Source organism: Ctenocephalides felis, unplaced genomic scaffold (genome assembly GCF_003426905.1).
Source record: "Ctenocephalides felis isolate EL2017-DRISC unplaced genomic scaffold, ASM342690v1 CF-g0.4_SCAFFOLD_01886, whole genome shotgun sequence".
NCBI classification, from domain to species: domain Eukaryota; kingdom Metazoa; phylum Arthropoda; class Insecta; order Siphonaptera; family Pulicidae; genus Ctenocephalides; species Ctenocephalides felis.
Genome location: NW_020538040.1, coordinates 187,787,764 through 187,808,126, shown reverse-complemented (window position 1 = coordinate 187,808,126; position 20,363 = coordinate 187,787,764). Strand labels below are relative to the sequence as shown.

Here is a 20,363-nt window from a genome sequence, read left to right as displayed (position 1 = left end):
TATATGGGTTCTAGACTGACCGCGAATTAGAACTCTGGGACATATGGTAATTTTATTTTAATTCACAATTTTGGAACACTTTAGTAATCAAGTAGTATGTAGCGATTAAGTAAATCTTTTGAAATTTTATACAAATTAACTCTAGTTGGAAAATAATTGGAAAAAATACTGAAAATTGGAACTTTTTTCAAAATTTGGGAGAATGCAGGATGAAAAGCCTAAATCCGGGATAAATATTGGTTCTAGAGAACTAAGCCGCAAGATATTGTCATCTTATTAAATTCCCGTAGGGTAAGTTATAGTAATCGCAAAAAATCGAAAATGAAAATTTTTATATATCTTTACTTTTCAGAGGTTTCTGAACATTTTGGCATACCTTAGAAAAAATGGATGTATGTGTGTGTCTATGTGTGTGTGTCGGGGAGCACGGTTCAATCAATTTCAATTATTCAAAAAAACATTCGATTGCTGTTGATAAGGAGACGTGCTGATTAGCTTTTGGCATAAGCAGGCCTAGCTGTTTCGAAGATACGGGGCAAAAAGTGCCAGAAACGGTAACTCAATTTTTAAGAGAACGGAGCGTCCGTTCTTACAACATTTTACTTGTATTGACAAGATGAAGAAGTTGATCAAATTTTCATGAAGGCAGGTCTAGCGGTTTCGGAGATCTAGTAAAAAAAAGTAAAAAAAAAATACATTTGGCGGTCAAAAATGATCATTAGACATATGCATATCAAATTATCTGATATTTTATAGAGATTTGAACAATAAGTATAAATTTTGTTTACATTCCTAAGGGTTCCGTACCAATGTTTATCAGTTAGACCAGTACGATTGCTTTGAAAAAAAGTTCAAATTTTTAAAATATTTCAAAATATATTTTTTTTTCATAAGTCTCTTTTTTTTTCAAAAAAAAGTAAATTTTTGTCAAATATCTAATTTTTTCAGGGTATTTTTTTTTTCAAAACTGTTAATCTTTTTTTAAAAAAATAATTTTTGGTAGGGGAAGTTTCAGCAATTTGCCTTAAGGCACGATGCCATGCGCCCCACTAGTTTTTCTTTTCGATTCAATCTGAGTACCATTTACTTGAAAGAGGCATGTTGCTACTACAGCTATGCCCGCGCTGCATATACGAATGCTGCAGCAATGCCCACGAAAGGCCACTTAGATTATATTTGAAATCTATGATGGTATCAAGCTGCTTTCATACAACGTTAGGATCAAGCCCGAGACTAGGATTTGATAGCCCTGCAACTCTAATAAAGCATGTATGAATGCTCCCGCGTCAGACGATTTCGATCTGTTTGACTAGCGAATGGAGTAAATGCGGGTCTAGGCGCCTGCATTCTATTATATGCACTCTAATGTCTTGAAATTTAAAGCTTTCGAACGAAGTTAACCAACCGTTATAAAACAAGACAAAAGATATGTTTGACAATTTTTTGAGGAGACAGAGCAAGTTAATTAGAAAAGCCTAGGTGTACGGTCAATTGCTGTATAAATGGTTACTATATTAGAATATTTGTTTACCTAGGTCAGACACATTGTCTGGTGTGAAAGATCACAATGAATTTTACATATTTTGAACAGCAATCAGAACTTAAGTCCTCTAGTGCTAATTAGACTACTCGGTTCCATAGATGGCAATCATAACAGTTGTCTCATATCGTGTGATGAATTTTATTATTACAATTTCTGTAATTGGGCGAATATTTTATTAATGCAGCAATGCTAGATCATGACTATTTTTTACTTGGAAACATGTTGCTAACTATATAACCATCAATGGCACTACTGCATGACATCAGGGTTCTCGAAGCGAGATCAACCCTGGGACCTCTGATTCAGGTCCTGTCGCTCTAGCCACTTACCAATAGTGGACTCTCTTATCTCTCTAACATAAGAATAAAATTAATTTTGTTAATCTCTAAGGTTAAACCAATATAATCATTTTGCAAAAGTCACAAAATAAAATTCTTAAAAAATATTAGAAGCATTCAAATATGTCCTTAATTTCCTTTTCCACTAAGACTCCAATTTGTATACGGTGACAGAAGAAATCAAGACTTGCATCCAAGTACAAAATTAGAGTGGAAAATCTTTCAAACTAACTTGCCAAAAATCTGCTGACTTCAAACATCTCCAGAATACTCATTTTCAGGCAAACAGACCCTTTGGAATCACCAGGTTGTAATCTAGATTCATTGTTTTTCTGTATCTTCATCTCTAATTTGTAATAGTTTTTGTTCACCTCTAATAAGTTTTTAACTTTAATTTTGAATTCAGGTAAATCTGTGGTTGATTTTATTTCATTTGATACCTTGTTGTTTAGATAAGTTGCGTTTCTCATCAAACTTGCTTGTGTTTTTATTTTTGGTTTTGGAATAAAGTTCTTAAATAAATATTAGAGGCTTCCAAATATGTCCTTTATCCACTAAGACTCCAATTTGAATATCAAAAAACTCGCATCTACGACAAGACTAGACAGGAAAAACATCCAAAGCAACTTGCCAAAGCATTTTTTCCAACATCTCCCCAGAAGACTCAAAAGACCAAATCCTTAAAAAATTCAGCAAGTTAACGTATAAACTAAATTTATTTTTATTTCTGATTTTCATCTCTAATATGCTTTTTACTTTAATTTTGAATTTAAAATCTGTGGTTGACTTCATTTCATTTGATACCTTGTTATATAGATGAGTTTTTTTTTGATTTCGAGTTTTTTTTTACGTAAAAAAATCACGTTTCTGGTTATTTTCAACGCTATGAATATGCTGATTTGTTTCAATTGTTTTTTTTAAATATATAAATTAGAACGCGAACGAATTTAAAATATTTAGTAGTTATAATAAAAAAACAAAGTCTAGGGATACCAAGTGAAGGAGGTTTAGATTTTAACAAACACGTGACCTAGAAACTTGCCCAGATTTATGATCTTTTATATATTCTTAGACCTTTATTAAAATAGATTCGATTAAAATTTGATGTTTATTAGACCCTAAAGTTCACTGTGATAACAATTAGGAATAAAATAATAAAAGTAGAAAACTCTGGTTATTAGAAATGTTTTTGATTTTCGAGTTCAATTTCAATTCAATAAATTCTTTATTATTTAATAAATATGCATTGGAAGTAGCATTATACTAATTAACATATATATATTTTTTAAACAAGTTTTTTCAAAAAATTGTGTTGATGAAGTATCGTATAAATCCACGACCAAATGCAAAAAATATTGGAATAAAAAAAAATTGTTCTTACAGGATTCTAAAATAATATTTATTATTAGTGCATACAGATTGATTATGAATGAATAAATAAATAAAATAAGCCTTTGTTCAGGATATCAGAAGCAATGTTAAAATATACTTGGTATGAAACCTTAAAAAATATTCTGGGCAAGGTTTCGAAGTCGTTTACGCGATTTTAAACGACATATAATGTATTTTTAAAATTGTCAATACAAAACAAAAAACTGGTCAACTTTTAGTTTAATATTTTGAATCAAAATTCTATTTCAGATTGTTCACTAACCCTTACACTGCGACACACGAGATATTATTTTAGAAAGAGCGTTACTCGAGATTTAACACAGTCTTCGCAGTTCTTGTTTCAAAATAGAGCTTTATTCTCGTCTTTCTACTAGAACAACTGACTATTGTATATTTTAATAGCTCGCTTTTATATATACGAATTATCAACTGTCTATGTACAACAAACATTGTTGCAGCCGAGAATCTGGTATCGCGTTACATAATCGTAGTTGAAAACAGTGTATCGTCAAGTTTGATGATCGCTTAGTTTGATGAACAATTCCAGTTGACGAAGTGATGAATTTGCTGAGATTGTCCTGGGAAGTGCATCACGAAATATATTAAACTACCAAATTTTAGAGCTATTGCGGAACTGGCTCTCACCAGACGTTGTTTCTCGAAACTGACTATTAAAGTGGAACTGGTTCTAGATCCAAGAAAGTTTTTAATTTATATTTACGGATATATAGCCGGCTATGTCCAGGTGGTATGGATAAGAATTAGCGACCACTTGTTCCGTGTTTAATTACCAGCTTAATATCAAGCAGTAGTGACATCAGGTTTTAAACTGAGATTCTAGATCTTGAATATGATAAGTGAAAATAGTCTTTCTTTAACGCAAATATATAAATACACAATATCGGGCCGATTCTGTCGCATAACAGAAAAATATTATTGCAAGGCCATGTTTCGCTCCAACTGCCATACATTTTGCTACAGAATCATACTGAATACTGTCAAAATGTCATGTATTTGCTGTACGCTCAGTCGTTTTGCACATAAACTGCAACGTCACTGGTATATTATGAAGCTGCGTCAGAAAGACCCTGTTATCTAAGATCGTTTTTTTGACATTCGTGCCACATGGCTTTTGTCAATATTTAGTATGGAAAGTTCTTCATAACATATCCTTGTCACAAAATTTTTCCATATAGAAAACATTGGGTTAGGAAATGTGCATCACCACATCTTTTAAGGGGGTTGTTCGGTTTTGTTTTTTTTTCGATTTAGAGATTTTTTGATATTATGAAAGTTAAAAAAACCTTAGAATTATTTAAAAAAAAATCATCTCAATATCTATTTTTTTGACGAAGTTATAGATATATATATCTCTATATGTATGATCCTCTAAAACCGTTTTTTTCATCGCTCCGCGAGCTATTGTATGCCAGCTGCTCTCTTTTTCATTATAATACGTCATGCACATGACCTTTTTAATGTGTCAGCATCTTTGAACACCATGATGTATTTAGTACATTAAGGAAAAACTGATTACTGTTCAAGTATATAAAAAACATAAGACATACTACGTACGACGTAATTTCAAAAATTTAATTGAGACTATTCTTTCCTGTGGCGTAGTTTTAGTATATGCATACATTTTACCTAATTAGCTGAATATTCTTATGGATCAAGTTATTTATGTGCACATATAGGAACAAATGTTACCTATTCTTCTATTAAATTTTTAATATGTTTTATTAAAAAAAAAAAAAAAAAACGAGAAATTCATTTAGAATATATAATATTTAGCACATACATTCCATGAATGCAGCCAAACGACAGAAAGTTCGACTTGAGCACGTTCAAGTTCTGTAAAACAATTATACGCGGATTAGCCATCATAGTTCACCAATAGTTAACTCGCAAATTATCTGCACGACGTCTTCAAAGACGAAATTCAAACGCTGAGAAACCAATGAAACAGAAATAATAATTATCTTAATTTCGCAATCAAACTTCATTAAGGATTAAAGAGCAAACTGCAGGATCAATGCGAACCTCAATTACTATTTTAGACGCATATTGCAGTATTAGTGTAAACAAAAGATGCTGGGATAGTCGAGGAGTAATTAGATCGTTGAAATTTTATTTACATGATATAGGAGTAAATATAATATTAAAATGGAACTAGTGGTGCAGGGCATCGTGCCTCAAGGCAAATGGCTGGCAATTCTCGCATCACAATTAAACATTCGAGGAATAAAAATAATCAATAATTAATAATCAAGGAAACGTGGCATTTTCGTCCCGTATCTTCCAAACGGCTGGACCCACCTTTGCCAAAAACTAATCAGCATGTTTCCCCATCAAAAGGAATTTAATGTTTCCTGGTTAACCTGGTACTCGCGAAATCGTCGAATTGTATCCTCACATACACTTACATCCATTTTTTTTTTACGTAAAGTACAAATCACTATTTGAACCTATGTTTTGCATACACATTTTTTAAAATTTACTCTCTTGTTTTTACTGTCTAAACTAAACAGAGGGATTGATTGAAATATTAGGTTTCAATCGAACATTTAATATTCAAAACGTCTAAATTTGAATTATTGCAGAATTTACAAATAGAAATTTATTAAAATTTGTGTCAAATATAACCTGTTTTTATCACATGTACAAAAAAAACATCCAGAATGCATATTGTTCAGTTTAAAAGAAATCGCACGAGCTAAAATTGCGCCTGAATCTGACGCCGTAAAACACTTCATAAATGTTTTCTTGCAATTGGAGTATAACATTTTATTAAATATCGGCATTATGAGCATGATATATAGAATATACATACCATGTACTTAATCATGGAACTACTTAATACTTACTACAAACTATGATTTGTTTTAAAATATCTGCAACTATTCTATACGGAAAATCATCAAATTTTTATTAGCACTTACAATTAGATTAGTTCATCCAGTGATTGGACGTACGGGTATGGGAGAAAAGAAGCTTGATTTGAAAGTTTTAACTTTTATAATTTGATATTATTTTATAATCTTCTATGATTTTATTATTGCAACAGAAATTTTAATATTCTGAAATCTTACTATAAACATTATTCAATATAATCTGACAATACCCTCATTTACAAGAAAAGAATATATAGAATAAATGACTATTATACCAAACTTCAATTATATTTTACAATTATAACCACTTCTTGTAGGACAATAGTATTTATAGATGCTTGTTAAACCATAAACTATAGGGCCAATTCTCCTGTTACGAATGTCAAGTAACAATTTTATCACAAATGCAACTTTCTTATGTCTCTTCAATATTCACGTACGTGAAGTCTAACCGAAGTTAAAATTATGACGTTTGTGCTTTTTGGAAGTTAGGATTTGTGTGTAAAAACTTTGTAACTACCAACTCATAGGATTATAGATCCGTAACATAGCATTTTCATTTTATCGGAGATTTAGCCCCTATATCACTGGAGATTTAATCCCTTTATCGTCAACATGTTTTCAATAATAATTTCGAAGAATCGACTCGGCCTAAAATCACCAAAAATTATTAAGCACGATCCACAACTGTCATCTTTGGAAAAACGTTTACAAACAGTTTTGCACTTCTCTACTAACTCGTAAATAAGATGGGATAAAACTAATCAAAATTTGTATGGTTTTGGGAATTTTAAAATCGGTGCAGCTGGTTTTGAGAAGAAGTCGAAGAAAAGTCGAATTTTGGCTCACGTTTACATAGATATACATAATTTGCCCGACGTGTCAAACGATCAAGATTGACATGAAATGACGAGGAAGTATAATTAGTAAATCAGATTTTCCAGTGAATATGTGTACTCCTCATCCTAGGAGTTAATGAATAAATAAATAAATAATCATTGTACGACAATTTTTACATGAAAATAAATGTGCAGCCTTATATTATATTATATTGTGTATTAGTACTTATACTTGATAAAAGTCAGTAACTATTTTAGTAAATATTCATACTTGTCTCTTTTACATTTTCTTTGATCGTGTTCGATAGTAGTTAGGCGTAACGGATTGTCGTTACGAAAACGATGATTGTCTATTCCGATTTGATGAGAGTGGTTCCAATGTTATAGACGACGCTGAATAACCATATCGAGAGTAGTAGGCCAAATTCGTTTAATTCTGCACATACAGACGAACAAAAGCGTTCTGCAGGCTAGCAATGCATATCAAACGATTCCGTGAGCGCACGAAGCTTTGATTCAAAACAATTGAATCATCCGTTCATACGATTAAACCTGAACTATTCGACGTGAGCAAGGCGCGCGTGCGTGCATTCAGCAAGCATCCATTCTATGGAAGAAGTTAACGTTGGAATTTTAATAGACCCCCTGTCTACACTCGGAAAAGTCACTTTAAATTGTAATTAGTTTGTTAGGTCATTAGAAATGTAGTTTCGATTGTTAATTCAGCGGGAGTTAGCCAAATGCTATACAGTTGAATTTGATAATTGATTAACTGATCAAATGAATGATGCCTTCATAGAGCCTTTATTAAACAGCCTTTCAGAAGGCTAAAGCAAAATGATATAGATAAAAATTTCACATATTAGTAGCGTCAACACATCTAATTTATTTTTATTAAACTTTTTGCTTGACCAGTTAACTGTAATTGATCAGTATATTCCATCATGAAAAAGTGGCATTTTGTCTTAAGCAAGTTCCAAAAACTTTCCGATATATAAGAGATCGACTTAATCAACAGAAATTAAAATTTAGCGACATTCAAAATTGTGAAGAGTCAAAAAAACAATTTTCTTGGAAAGGTGCAACCGATCTTTACCAAATAATTAGCAAGATTCCCAGCTGCATTTAAATGAAGGCACAAATTAAATTATTTTGATTCAAAACTTGGGAATCATATAAGCCGTTGTGCCTATTTGACTTAATATTATACTCAACACTAGTCGGTTCTACAAATGGCAACTCAACCAGATGTCCTATATGCGTGTGATAAATTATTATTACAGTTTCTGTAATAGAGTGAATATTTATTGATGCAGCAATGCCGGATCATGGCTATTTCACCTGGAAACATATTGTTATCAACATTTCCAAAGGAAAAGCGTTGTCACTACTGCATGACAAAAGGCTTCTCGATGCAGGACAGAATCCAGGACCTCTAATTGAGGTCCATTAGTTCTAGCCACTTACCTTCGAGCGAGCCCTCAATGTTAAAATTAACAACGATTTTTTTGATATAAAGGCAACTTTTATTATTGTGATAAATCATAACCTTGCATCAACATAAATAAATAAATTATGACCAAAATCTCAATCAGCCGTGTTTATGGCGTAGCGGTAAAAGCTTGAGCTTAGCAACAAGGTCCAAGTTCTATTCCTGCCTCAGACAACCAGTAGTAATATCAGTTTTTACTTGAAAATATAGATCAAATTATGGTTTCAAACAAAAATAGCCGAACGGGGCACTGTTGTATCATATATATCATAGTATTAACACAAATGTTCAATAACAATATCATTACAAAGAATAGACAACCACTGGATTGCCTTCTGGTAATGCTAGGTTTTAAGAAATTATCATAAGCGAGGCCATATGAAATTAACAAAAAAAGGAATAATCACCTATCACCATCAGGGCAATTCAAAGAAAACCTGAGATCAGTTCTGATTGCTATGCATAAAATAAACAAAAAAAATCTGACCGCCCTATACAAGCAATGAAACTAAAGTCAACTGATTCAACTGCGTCAATTTTAGCATCTGCGTCTATTCCATAATGAAACATCAGCAAATTTTTGGTAGTCTTTAGAATGTCTAAATTGAATGGCAATTCAGTGATTGGACTTCTATCGTTGAATAAAATCAACGCAACTTTTTCACATCAAATATTGCTATTTCAGCACCAAAAATATATGAAGAATATGCGGCTAAGGATGTAAAAAACAATTAAATCCTGTAACAAAATAAATTACTTATCCAGCGATCTTGCGCGCTGTTTGTGGAAAATAAACATTATAATTGCAATACCAGAGACGTAGCGATAAATTAAGCCAAAGCATAACTTTTTTTGAACACATTTAGCTTTAGTTTAAATGACTTCACTAACAGTTCTGATAACCTTAACCAATTATCTCTTTACCTCAACTATGTTTTTGTTACGTCTATCCTAGCAGGAAGTTACGCAAAATTGTTTTACTTGGAGAGGCGTAGTATTTCTCAATTATTCATAATAGGTTTTAGAGTATATCACGTCATGCACGCAAGGTACAGTGTTAGTTCAAGCCAAGGAGATTACGTGTAGTCAACACTGGGGCTTATGTATCATTATTCTAAGTTCTCGTAATGCAAACCTCGAGGAAAACGTCGTAGCTTTCGGGAACACATCTCTGAAGGCATATGCATACGTGCTATGATACGACCGCTAATTGAACGAAATTAGCGTAACAGTTAAGAATGTCAAAGGTTATGAAATGAAAATAAATATAGAAGAATATAAAAATTTCATAATTCAAAATATATATTTTTTTTGAAATATCACTTTTCAAAATTTGTTTTTCATTTTTAACTTCCTGTAGGGAAAGGGGTGGCGGGAAATGATTTCAAAGCTGTCTGAACACTTTCTCATACATTAGAAAAAATTTATGTGATGTATGTGTGTGTGAATTTCGTTCAGCTGTTTCAAAAATGCAGGGCAAAAAAGTGCAAAAATGGTTTTTCAGTTTTTTAAATAACGGAGCGTCCGATTGCTTGGCTTAACGGAGCGTATGATTACTCAGCATGATTGCTTTGAAAAAAGAAATTAACAAATTTAAAATATTTCAAAACAAAAAAAAAATCAAAAATTTAACAATTTTTTTGAAAGTTTTCAAAAATATCTTTAAGTTTATTTAACCACATAGTCACCCAGCTTCTTGAAACACCAACTTCAAGAAGACTGAAGAAGAAGCTGCCCAAAGATAATATGGAGGACCCTTAGAAATATTTAAAATTTATGTGAACAGAATAGTAGAATCACTTATTGAAGTGATTCTCTAAATATGAATGTAATATTTATCAGATAAACTTATAAGTGTGTTTGAAAGTGTGTGTGTATGTGTGCGAGTGAATGACATAAGCCAAATAGCTCATAGAATTGTCATGTATTCTGATTGCTATTGAAAATAAAATTGTTTAAAAAAAAAGTTTATTTAAAAATTTTAAGGCACCATGCCATGTACCACTAGTTCATTTAAAATTAAAAATGTCAGAAGTTGTACTACCCTAACAGCATTTTTGTGCAAGAGACTTGAGTATTTTTCACAATATCTCCATCCTAATTTAATTCATAATAAAATTGATTTGAAGTTGTTTTAATTTTTTTTGGTACACTAATAATCAATGATTTTTATTCAATATTTTATAAAACCACAAATGGATTCGATATAAAACGATATTTCTCATTCTTGGAAAGTAAAATTTTATGACGGTAATTAGAATTTTTAATTATATTAATCATACAAAAGTATGGAGCAAATTTGCTCCAAGTTAGATTTAGTGTGCCATGATATTTGCAATACAGAAATAAAAAAATGTATAAAAATGTAATCTCATATTATTATAGATCGATGTCTAATAAATCATCGTAAAATTACTTAGTATTTATTTTTAATTAAATATACATTTAGTTTTTTATGGAATGCGCTCCATAAAATTGAAATCATTTTGATTTTTTCATAAAAAAGTCTTCATAAGAATAGTATCTGACAAGAACAACTCCAGTGAATTGAATTTTGCAGTTCCAACAATTGAATTGTTGTTTGCACTTAATTTACGACTTTGTTTTTCAAAAATAACTTATCTTTACTTTTTTTAATTATTATTGGAAAATAATATTGCTTACGTCAAATCGTATATTTGAATATTTATTTTACATCGGATGATAAGAATATTTATTCAAGTGAACTTTTGTTAAGGTACACTTTTTATAAACTAACATATTCAATAATTTATATTTGCATATACATAAATGTAACTGATAATTGATAATTGTCTGCTCAAATATATAAAAATGACAAAATGACAAATATAAAAATGACAAAAATCAATACTTTAATTTTTACTTTTTCAACAAGCTTTCTTTAATATGATGATATAATATGTAATAATATTCTATTTAGAAAAAATGGATCTTCGTATGTGAATATCAAACGAATAAAATAATGGTAATATAAATTAGTGTTTTCAGCCTAAATTTAACAATTTTTAATAATGACCATAATTTTTCAAATAATATTCTACATCTCCAGAAAAAAACAGAATTAAAAATTGTTGGTTTCAAAGATTTTTTTTCAATTTTTTTTTTTCAAAAAAAAATTTTTTTTGTATATCGAAAATAAATCAGATCTTATTTTTAATTCTGACTAAAGTTCTAATATACTTTAAACAAAATATTTCAACTTTGCGATTCAGTTTAGATAATTCTTATAAATATTAGACAATGTTACTATATTTATAATCATCTATTTGAAAACATTCAGTATTCCTCGAACATTTCGTTACGGTACGGAAAGTTCCAGCAGTTTGCCTTAATCACGATGCCATACACCCCACTAGTTTTTGAAAAATTTTGGATTCTTTTGAATGCAGAAAAAAACAAATACGTAATACCTTACTGGCCTAACACCCCCCCCCCCTCCCTTAAGTTTCATATGATGAATAGATGCTCCAAAAGCAACTTTCACTTAAAATCATATTTATATCTCATATTTTCGAGTGAAAACTAATACCACTACTGCTTGATATTTACAAAAAAGTAGATTGTTTTGATTTTCACTGAGCCCAAAAAGCTGACACAATCACTGGATCCGGGTCAGTCTTTCGATTTTCCTAGCTCTGTGTCAGTCTTTCGAATTACCGTCTTGAAATTTCACTTTCAAAGATTGGGAAACATCGATTCCGCGTCGAAACCGATTGTTGTATTATATAACATCGCCGGTCCCGAATCGTAGATATTATTATTCATTGTCTTTGGTGTCTCAGGTGTCCGTCAGCGACTGATCCTGTTGTCACGCGCTCCATCATGCCGTGATAACATTATCAAATGCAAGTCACGGCGCGTTGCACAAGCGGACGAGCGCTCGCTCTACGGACCGATCGAAATTACTTTGCGGTCGGACGAAATTCTTTGCGACGTCTTTGTTTTCGAAACTTTATTGAAACGAAAGTATTACAGAATAATACATTTACAATTGTTATGTTTGCCGATAATTGAATAACGCAAGGAGAGAATAATCATGATAGATTGAAAATAATCAAAATAATAGATTATTGTAATTGATTCAGAGGTCCCGGATTCGATACCCACTTCGAGCAGCCTGTTGTCAATCAACAGTGACAACGATTTGGAAGTATAGATAGAAACATGTTTCCAAGTGAAAATAGCCCTCCCTTGGCATTGCTGCACCAATAAAAATATTTGCCCTTTTACAGAAATTGTAACAATAATATATCATACAGAGATGTGACAACTATTTGGGTTGCCATCTATCAAACAGACTAGTATTAAGTCAAATCAGCGCAACAGCTTATAAAACTATTGGGCTCTGACAGCTCCTCAAAAATAACAAAACGACAAAATATGTATATGTAGACTGTTAACTAAGTAGATAACTTTATTAACTTTCCGTAGGGTAAGTTACAGTAATCGCAAAAAAATCGAAAATGAAAATTTTTATATATCTTTACGTTTCAGAGGTTTCTGAATATTTTGGCATACCTTAAATAAAATGGATGTATGTGTGTGTGTGTGTTTGTGTGCGGATACAAATTTTCGTCGACGATTTCAAGAACACGGATGAAGCGATTTGAATAATTCAATAAACATTCGATTTGTATTGATAAGGAGACGTATTGTTTAGTTTTTGGCGAAGGCAGGTTTAGCCGTTCCGAAGATATGGGGCAAAAAGTGCCAAAAACAGTAACTCAGTTTTTAGGAGAACGGATCGTCCGATTTGAATAATTCAAAAAACATTTTACTTGTATTAACAAAATGAAGAACTGATCAAATTTTCATGAAGACAAGTCTAGCGGTTTTGGAGATCTAGTGAAAAAATTAAAAAAAATAGCGATCAAAAATGATCATTAGACATATGCACATCAAATTATCAGATATTTTATAGACATTTTAACAATAAGTATAAATTTTATCAAAAGTTTATAGTTTATCGAAAATCTAATTTTTCAGAGTAAATTTTTTTCAAAAATGTTAATCTTTTTGAAAAAAAAAAAAATTGGTACGGGAAGTTCCAGCAATTTGCCTTAAGGCACGATGCCATGCGCCCCACTAGTTCTGTGATGCATTGCCCACTTTGATCAATGACTTTTTGTCATTCTTCAAGCAGCATTATCATCTCACTTTTATCAAACTTCTGGTTTTTATTAGCAAAAAACTGAATCAAGTACAATTTGACGACACCATGATATTCATGAAAGTATTTACAATTCAAAAATTTCTATAAAGATCGGAACAGAAAGTAATCAAAATGTGCAAAGTCAAGACTATATAGAGGATGTGGCAATTTATCCCAATTAACTTTCAGGATTCAGATTCAGGACGACCAGAGCAATTTTTATTTTTGATTGAAAAATTACCAGAACGCAATATATATATATATATATATATATATATATATATATATATATATATAGAATAAAATAGATAATTCATATCAGTTTGCATTTTTAATTAGTTTAATCCATCCTTCAGAATTTGCATAAAATAATGAAACGTTTTCTAACATATCGTTGATGCGTTCAACTTATAATCCTCTCATTAGAACTTCGTTGAACCCTGACTAATTAATCATTGAAATCATTATGAAAGCGTCTATTTTTTTTGTTCTCGTCATGAAACTTTGCAGACATTGTCTGCTCAGCTTGCTGCTAAGAATAACAAATAATATATACATTTATCTTTCTTTTGCTTCTTCTTTAATAGAATATTACATGAAGACACTCCAGATGTAATTTCGCGCTGCATAGTTTTATCTCAGAATGTCTTATAGTTTAAATCGCGTTTAATTAAATGTTGTACAAACAGCAATAGTTGTACAAATATTCTTCCTTGCATGCCGATTGCACTGCGACGCCTAAATTAATATTAAACACTTTCGACTGTTTTAAATAATAACTCTTCAACTTGGTCTCATTAGATTTTCTAGGGTTTGTTCTACAAAGAGGATATTAAAAGAATTTAATTTAGAGAAATTTCATTTAGTAGTACGTCGATAATACTATGACAGAGGTAAAAAACTAATAGCACGTGCATTTTACCATACTGCATATATACGTAACGTTTCAGCAATACAATTGCAATCAAACGCATTTCTAATTCGCTTTTATAATATTAGAATGCTCTAGCACTAATTCATTATAAATATTTCATTTTTACTATATTAAAATATGCATATAAAGATTGGCCAAATATATTTTCAAAACAAAACCAATGGAAAGAAAAATAAGATCACTGTTCTGGCTTATTAATGGCAAATCTAAATTATCATTAGAAAACAAAATTCTACTTTATAAAGCGACAATAAAACCGGTTTGGACTTATGGCGTAGAGTAGTGGGGCTGCGCCAGTAAATCAAGAGTTTCACCTACCCAAAGGAAACAGTCTAAAATTTTAAGGTGTATTGCAAATGCACCTTGGTATGTCAGCAACCGAATACTACATAACGATCTAAGAATCGATACTATCCAGGAGGTAGTGAAAAACAGAAATGGTATTCATCACGACAAGATCATCAACCGCAATAACCCCACATTAATTCCCGTATTACAAGCATCACATATTAGATTGAAGAAGAAGCATCCCTTCGATCTAATGCATTAAAATGGAGTAGCCTACTAGGGTGATCTCCGTCATGTCATATATATAGAACTCCAGTACTGTTACTGGAGTTTTAATAATCAACACAATATCTTATAGAAATTTTTCTATGATTGCTATTTAATTATTGTAAAAAAAATATTTTAATATATTTAAGCCTCACCACGCAAACATCTATTAGCAACTCGGGGCTTCATTCTGACAAAAACGTACCTACTTGATATTATTGTGTAAGTTCTGCAATTTGTTCTATATGAATTTGAGGACATAGAAAAACATGCATTTACAATAACATCTCAATTTATTTTCTGCAGTATGTTAAAGCTAAAAGCAATTTCCAAAAGGTATGACGGGTCAATTCCAGGGTCTTTATAATTAATTAGCGTTGGGACAGTTTTTGTTGTTATTCTACAGAAAAGTGTAACATATTGTTTTTTTTTACGTCTCAGTCTTTTTTGATAAAAACTTTGCGTTGCGAATTTCTCGGTCAATTTACCATATTTAAAAAAAATTATATAAGAAAAAAAGCGTAAAAATACTTTGGAAATAACTAATAGTAAATTTAGAAAAGAAAACACTGTCCATCACAGCACTGATTTATTTTAAGAATGAGCAACCTTTTGAACTCACGGGCCACATTTATATTTTGAAATTTTATGGCGAGCTACATTTAATAATTTACAAAGATTTATATATACTAAGAAAAGAATACATTATAATTTATTTATGGGAGACAGTTGAGAAATTCTATTTAGAAATGCTTGCCAGGTCGCAGAATAGTTAAAAGGTCGCAACCAGCCCGCGGGCCGCAGGTTGCTTATCCTTGATTTTTGACAACCACTTATTATTATTATTGATGCCTGGAGACAAATCCATAATATGAGTAAAATATCTGACTTACCTCTTTTTCCATCCTTATTTAAATTTCACCTATTACTTTTTACATATCGACTTCTGTGCTGCTTCCATGTGTTGCATCCCAGATTTCAGTTCCCTGTATTAAAAATAATTTGTAGTAACTATACAATAATCAAATATATGTGTGTATATATATTATATATATATATATATATATATATATATATAAATTTACATTATATTTGCAACCAAAATATTAATAATATTTTCCTATTTTCAGATAGATTCGGCGGAGATCCGGATGTCGAACGAAGTAAGTACTCTTTTACCGTTTAATAGTTTTAACACGATGAAGAATTCTTTCATGTCACTATGAGTATTTCACGGCATATCATAAAGAACAAAATTTAATACTATTTTAACGCTGTGCGCGTTATATCAAAAGAAAATGAATCCGGAACGTTGCAATTTCATGACGTCGCCCAAGGGAGAAAACAGAATTGCAACCAATAATAAAAATTGTATTTTGAGTGATAAAGGAATTAAGCTCCTTGAATAAATTCTTCTAGGAAAACAAGTTTTTAGAACAAATTAGGAACATCATTTAAATCAGATACATATGGTTGTTGTGTCGATATTTAGTCACTAATCTTTTTCTCCAAGGCCTGGACCACCTTTTTTGATTTTTTTTTAAATGATTTGTTTTAAATTCTGATCTGGTTATCATATTTATTAAAATTAATCATTACACCGTTGATAGAGTAAAATTTACTGGTTCTTAAAATAATATATTTTTTTATTCCAAACAATTCTAAATTTTCATCTAACAAAAGTTAAGATAAAGCATACAAATCCTTTCAAACAAAATACTTGTATTTATAAATAAAAAAAATATTTGTGAAACCAAGACTTGAGTGAAACCCTTAATGGTAATGTAAGACTAAACAAATAAATAGGAATTTGTATGATTTTTCAATATATATGAAGGTTGCAATACTCATCCGAAACGGTTTGACCGATTTTTATGAAACATCTATTTTTCGTAACTAAAAGTGGTAAGGGTTGGCCACAAGTAAAATATTTTTTAGGTTTTGGACCGATTTCTTTTATTTTACATTTTATAATTTGTGATTAAAAACACATAAAAAGCACTTAAACTATCACCCTCCTGCCACAAACCCCAATTTTGTAATATTTCGGCATTTTAGTGATCAGATAACTTTTATTTTTGCTCTCAGATAATAAATATTTTACTGAATTTTGATTAAAATGTTCGAAAAAACGAAAACTTAACTTAAAAATCTTGATTTAAATTAAGGTTTGTCTACCCTACCCTAGCTAGAACTTTCAGAGAATTGTTTTTTTATCAAATTGGAACCATTTGAGCCCTTGGGAGCAAGGAAATTCGAAGATGTCCATATTAAGGACCACCCTAATATATATATATATATATATATATATATATATACATATATATATATATATTTGAATATATGTATTATCCTCATATGTTACTTTTACCGAACAACACGTATTCAGAACGTCGCAAAATGCAATAAAAATATCTGTGCCACAATAACCAAAGAAAATATTTATTTGAAGATATCGATAAAATTGTATTATCATATCCAAATAAATGAATTCTTTATTTCAAGATAATATTGTTCGAAACTTTCAGATACTCTCGAATTCATAACATTTCTTGTTTTGAATATTGTAATCAAATCTAAAGAACACATCTCGTTCGCATTTTGCAAATTGTTACGAATACAATATCCACATAACCCATATTTGTGTCAGAAATATTTACGTAATATGTATTCTCTTTTAAAATGCTATCATCGCAAAACTCGAATACCTTGACCTTCTTCCTTTTCGAGGTCGAAGAATTATATATCATACTTTTGATATCAATTAATTGTAAAGCCTTATAATAGATCGAATTTTTGTAATTTTTGGAATGTAATCATTGAACGTTTTAATTATTTTTAACGCCTAAATCACTTCAGTCAATCAATCATAAAGTATTCTGCATACTTCATTAAATTATACATGGCATAATTATCGCCCTAATTGCAAATTGCGATGTTAGTCATTAATAAATTCCTATAATTAATAAATTTTAAACTTATGATTTATTTGATAAAAAAAATGGGTTCGCTCATAGGTAAGCGGCTAGAACAACTGGTCCTGAATCAGGTGCCCTCATCCGGCATTGCTGAACCAATAAAAAATATTTGCCCTGTTACAGAAATTGTAATACTAATATATCATACAGAGATGAGACAAGTATTAAGTCCAATTAGCAGGTTATAGGACTATAAAGATCTGATTGCTGTTCAAAAAAAATAAAATAAAATTAAGTATGATAAAGATCATACATTTTAATTAAATAAGCATAAAATCTGTACCGTCATCATACAAATAAAAATTGAAACAAAACTCTTCATAATAATTTTTCCTATAACGCGGTGAGTGCGTGTCATGTAATATAAAAACCGTGCTATAAGAAACACAGAATTAACATACGACCAGGACTAATTCTAAGCGTTGTATGCAAACCGGTTATTGCGTTGTATGAATACCGCGTTTTCAAAAACTCAGAATTAGTATAAATCGCATCATTTGTACAGCGTTATACAGAACCGAATAATAAATACACCTATACCCCCGTTTTATACCGAAGAAACGTTACATAGAACACCGCGTTACTCGAAAAATTCAATTTTACTACAAGAAAAAACCGTGTTAAACGAAAATCACTATTAAAAAGCCGTTTTTGTTTTTAATATGATGCCTGATGAACAATAACTATTAATATCAAACACATATAAAAAATATATGAATATTAATTTATTTCAATAATAAAACAATAATAAAAAGAATTATTTTAAATATTGCTTTTTCTTTATAGATAAGAATTAAAATTAGAAATTTATTTTGCTATCATTGTATATAAAAACTAAAAACAAAGTTTGAAAACAATGAAAATATTAGTTTTGGTATTTCAAACAAACTGGCTTTTATAAACAAACAATATGAGTATTTAATAAAATATTTTTCAATGAATTGAAGAGTTAAGTTCATATAAAAAAAATAAAACAAAAGATGAACTAAAAAACTTATCCAACAAAAAAATTCAAGCTGAATTTTTTTTTAGAAACAGTATTCTGTATAAGAGTTTAGATACTACTAAAAGCAATGTCGTACACAGCTATTATATAAACTGGCACGTTCATATAAAAATATTGTAAAACATAAAATAGTCAATAAAAGAACTTACTATTTGAACATCTTACAACAATATTAGTTACTAAAGTCATTAATTAGTAATATTTGAGATCTATAATCTGAAGTAGACATTTGATATAGTGCTTGATATCGTGTTGGCCGAAGTTGGAAGTTTTATGGGTTGTTGAGCAAAAATCGCGTTATACGAATACGTGTTATAGGAGGGCCGCCTCGTACCCAGAACTCCGCGATATAGGAGGGGTGACTCGATTAGCATTAGTATTACTCAAGTTACACCAGAAGCATAGGGCTCAGTATAAAAATTAGTTTGGGGCGCCCCCTTAGGAATGGAAAAGATTTATCACAAATTAGAAAGAAATATTGAATATATCAACCCTTTCCACTCGGATGCCGCTTCAGAATTTGCAAGTGGAAAGGGTTAAACATTATAATAATCTATTTGTCTAATTTTCTAAAAAAATATGAATAACGTAAATTAAATATACACTATTTGCCTGAATAATTGGATCATCACATTTATAGCTGACTGTAACTAAGAATTTTCTAAAATTTTTGTCTCCATGGAAAATGGGAAATTTTTAATAATTTTTGCTTTTGCATGATGGGGGCTTTTACGGTCTGGGGGAGCCTTGTAAAAAATGGCGCGTAGAAGCCGCACTCACAAAAATACACAAGCGATTTTTTTGGCAAACTAAATAAATAATTATAAATTGAATCATCACATTTAAAGCTGACTATAACTAAGAATTTTGTAATTTTTTTGTCTGCAAGGAAAACTTGGAAAGTGTTTACTAATTTGTCCTAACGCAAGTTGGGGCGTCCATTAATCACCTGAGGTTCTTATGGAGAGGGAGGATTGACAAAAAATCACGAAATATCACATGGGGAGGAAAGGGTATAGTAAAATATCACGTGTATTTATTTTCTACCTGAATTGTTTTTAAAAAAATCTAAACATTTAAAAAAAAATCAAAATTGCGATTTTTTCTCGTAACTAAAAATACACGTAATGTTTGCCGGGGGATGGGGGTAATTTTGAATATCACCACGTATCACCAAGTGGAAGATGGGGGTCTAAATATTATAAAAAAATTGATCATG

The 20,363-nt window shown here is 30.6% G+C and overlaps 1 protein-coding gene across 1 annotated transcript in view; it reads left to right on the top strand.

Annotated features, from left to right (window-relative positions):
• Positions 1–20,363, top strand: part of LOC113376423 (vascular endothelial growth factor C) — a 97,012-nt gene that overhangs the window by 21,394 nt on the left and 55,255 nt on the right. The window contains exon 3 of the mRNA XM_026616323.1: positions 16,291–16,323. Within this exon, the coding sequence (XP_026472108.1) occupies positions 16,291–16,323 (33 nt within the window). The remainder of the gene's footprint in view (positions 1–16,290; positions 16,324–20,363) is intronic.